The sequence below is a fragment of the Anneissia japonica genome, unplaced genomic scaffold, assembly GCF_011630105.1.
Source record: "Anneissia japonica isolate Jap-2015-1 unplaced genomic scaffold, ASM1163010v1 scaffold93_len1081246_cov171, whole genome shotgun sequence".
NCBI classification, from domain to species: domain Eukaryota; kingdom Metazoa; phylum Echinodermata; class Crinoidea; order Comatulida; family Comatulidae; genus Anneissia; species Anneissia japonica.
This window is the reverse complement of record NW_022726429.1, coordinates 610,224-613,637: the sequence shown is the minus strand read 5'-3', so window position 1 is coordinate 613,637 and position 3,414 is coordinate 610,224. Positions and strand designations below refer to the sequence as shown.

The 3,414-nt window shown below is 29.5% G+C and overlaps 1 protein-coding gene across 1 annotated transcript in view; it reads left to right on the top strand.

The window, feature by feature from the left end:
• The window catches only part of LOC117113198 (NADPH oxidase 5-like), a gene marked incomplete in the record, with an annotated part of 88,692 nt that extends 85,865 nt beyond the window's left edge, over positions 1–2,827 (top strand). Inside the window, 1 exon segment of the mRNA XM_033256485.1 lies at positions 475–2,827. Coding sequence (XP_033112376.1) covers positions 475–606 — 132 coding nt within the window.
• Positions 2,828–3,414: the final 587 nt, after the last annotated feature.

Genomic DNA, 3,414 nt, shown 5'->3' with positions numbered 1-3,414 from the left:
AAAAACCAATTAGGCCTATTCTCCATGATAATTAGCTCAATTAGTTTCCCTACTGCTTAATGCAGACAATATGGCTTATCTCTCAAATTAGGCTAACGCATGTGCATATTAATCAGTTTATCGGAAATAATCTTTCCTCTGAATCAACTTCAACATCGCTCTTTTTTTTTAAAACTCATTTAAACTGCACTATCACAAGCCTTTACCTGACTAGGCTGATTAAATCGCCATTATATATAATGCATAAATTAATAAATTAGTGTTGTGTTGTGCCAAAATACCTCATTAACTCATGTTTTATTATATTATTTTATATAGATTATGTCGAAAAGTTCATGAGCAAATAAAGGGAAAGTTGATGGTGGTGGTGATGATGATGATGATGACGATGGTAGTGGTAATAATGATGATAAATCATTCAATAAAATACATCAAGCGTTCATGTTCATCATGTTTTCTTTTATTGTTTTACAGGTTATGTCAAAAATTGCAAGTGAAAATAAAGGGAAAGTTCGTGTTTTCTTCTGTGGGGCGCCAGCTTTAGCAAAGACATTGAAGAAATATTGCAGTATGTTTAAATTTGACTTCCACAAAGAAAACTTTTAAACGACAAATAAACAAAATTAAGCACTAAAGAACACATAAGTGATTTTTTTAATCGATTTTCATACGGTAATTTGCCAGAAATTGTATATACTCTGGTCGAAGTACAAATACTAACAGAACGCCAGCTCATTTGATTCTTTTTTTTTCAAAAAAATAATACATAATATAAAATTATTGATTATCATAGTATAATAATTAATAATCTTAATATGATAATTATATTATAATGCTTTGAGTGTTGTTGTGGAATATGTCTTCTTTTGCCACGATCAATAGCGAACTATAACATAAATGTATGATTTGGTATCTGTGATTTGCCAACGTAAATTAAATAAATAAAAGTATTGTTGAAGTACAATTCAGAGACAATCATAGAGTTATCATAAGAATCAGTATGCTTAGAATAACTCGAGAGATATAGCACTCAGATTAGGGTAATGCTTTTTGAAAGGCTTATCCGATTTCAAGATACCACATTCAATTATTATACACATTGTATCAGTAATAATTATCTATAGAAACCAGGTTAATAAATTCATCGAATTCTAACATACAGAAAGCATATTTTAATTATTGAATTGTTATTAAGGCTTATTATGAATATTATCATACAGATCACTTCAGAGCATGCGCATAAAGGCAACTAGTTCTGTATACGTGAACGTAAAACAATCTATCGTTATATATTCTATTTAGGCATTTGTATAAATGAATACATATTATTAGCATTTTGACTTCTTTTCAATAATAATACCGTATCAATATTTACTAATTGACAAAAAAAACTATACCGTGTCTACTTTAATCAACATTTTAAACAGGTTTAAAGGTCCCGTACACTGACAGTTTATAAGTACGTAAAAAAGACGTTGATTTGGTAAAAGCGTCCACGTACATACGATACATTTTTTAACTATGGTTACATTTTGACACTTTTATGCTCACGTATATATAGCTATTAAATATTATTGGTTATTACTATTGGATAGGCAAGTTTTATAAAACGTTTAATAAATAACTATTTTGTATGTATGGCGAATTATCTGAAGATATGAATACGTTGAGGTCTATGAACCCGGCAATCATTTTTGTAGTCTTCCAACTTAAAGAAAATTCTTTAGTAAAATCTGGGGAAAACATCATAAATTAAATAAAACATTGAAAAAGGGGACCTTTCCCCTAAGACCCGGCCACTGGATATTGTTCACACAAACTGACAGCATTTAAATACGTGAACATACGTGTGTTTGAAAAACGTGCGCGTGTTGATGACCCTCTTCTGATTGGTCAGACACTAAACGTCAATTAGGTCTGATTTGTTTACTAAAAAAATTTTAAAAATCCTGAAATTGAAATTTACCAGCAAATTTGAAGCTCTATGCAAAGAATATAGGAATGGTATAACTTATGCGCCTGTTAAATTGCGAGGAAAATGTCTTCTTGTCTTCAAACTTTTAAATAAAACATGTGACATGCCTAAATATGGTCATGATGAAATCATGACCATATATAGTCACATCATGACTATATATGGGCATACAACAGTTGTTTTTTTTTTGTCAAATATAATTTGATTATCTGAACAGAGGGCTTTAGATAGGCCTACAAAAAAGCAATTTAAATACTGAACATGGACAAATTATTGTAAGGAGACCGTTAAACATACGTTATTACAGAAACTAAAAACTATTGAGCTTAATTTAAATATTAATTTATCAATCCAAAAGAGTATATTGAAGCACTGTCCATACAACTATGTTTTATTTGACAAATTTACGTGATGCTCATAGATATGATGTCATATCACACCCATATATAGTTATGATGTCATATCACATCCATATATAGATATGATGTCATATCACACCCATATATAGATATGATGTCATATCACACCCATATATTATGAGCATATCGGCCATAGTTTGTTTCTTTTTAGGTTCTTACTATTAGTGTTCAGGCTTGGAAATATGTAAAATTGTTATTAATTGAGAATTATGTTTATTGAGCACTTGCTCATTTGAATATTAGTTGGTGTTAGATAAGGTAAATCTCTATTCGATGTTTTTACAGTGTTATTTTTTATTTTTATTTTTTAGAAGGTTTGGTGTATATATTTTTAATAATGTTCTCATTCCAAATAAGCTATATATGTAATTTGTAATTCAAATTAAATCGGTAATGTTACGTTCATTAATAAACTAAAGTTCATTATATTGTATTTTTATATATAGTATATTTGTATATATATATAAGAGGTTAGTCTCATAAATAATGTAAGATAGACTCCTCCAAGTAAGCCTACGGACAAACACGCCATCGTGTTGAGATTCCGACTCTTTATTTGGCAATCTCAGGAGTGGCAATTTCTCCTTCCTTATATGCTTATAAACAGCAAATACCAAAGGTATTTAAGAGATAGGGCCTACATAGCTATCAGAATATAGCTTTATACAGATAAACAGTAATTTACGATCAAAGGTGCCTACGCGAACAAAAAATAAATAAAAATAAGAATATTAATCCCAACGCGATGACGTGTTTTTTATATCTGGGTTATGTCTTAAATTATCCTATATAGGCTTATATAAATGTTCCTTTTTTTGTTTCATTCAATGTTCATCTCATCTTTAAATTAAAAAAATAAACATGAACAGATAAGATCACATTAGAGCATAAGGAAGATACTCCTAAAATGTCGAAAATAAGACAATTTTAGGGGTAGTATAGCAGCTGCACATGAACGTTAGGCCTATTGGGTATTTTGATATAGGCTTATATATAATAATATAAGTAGTAAAAAGAGCA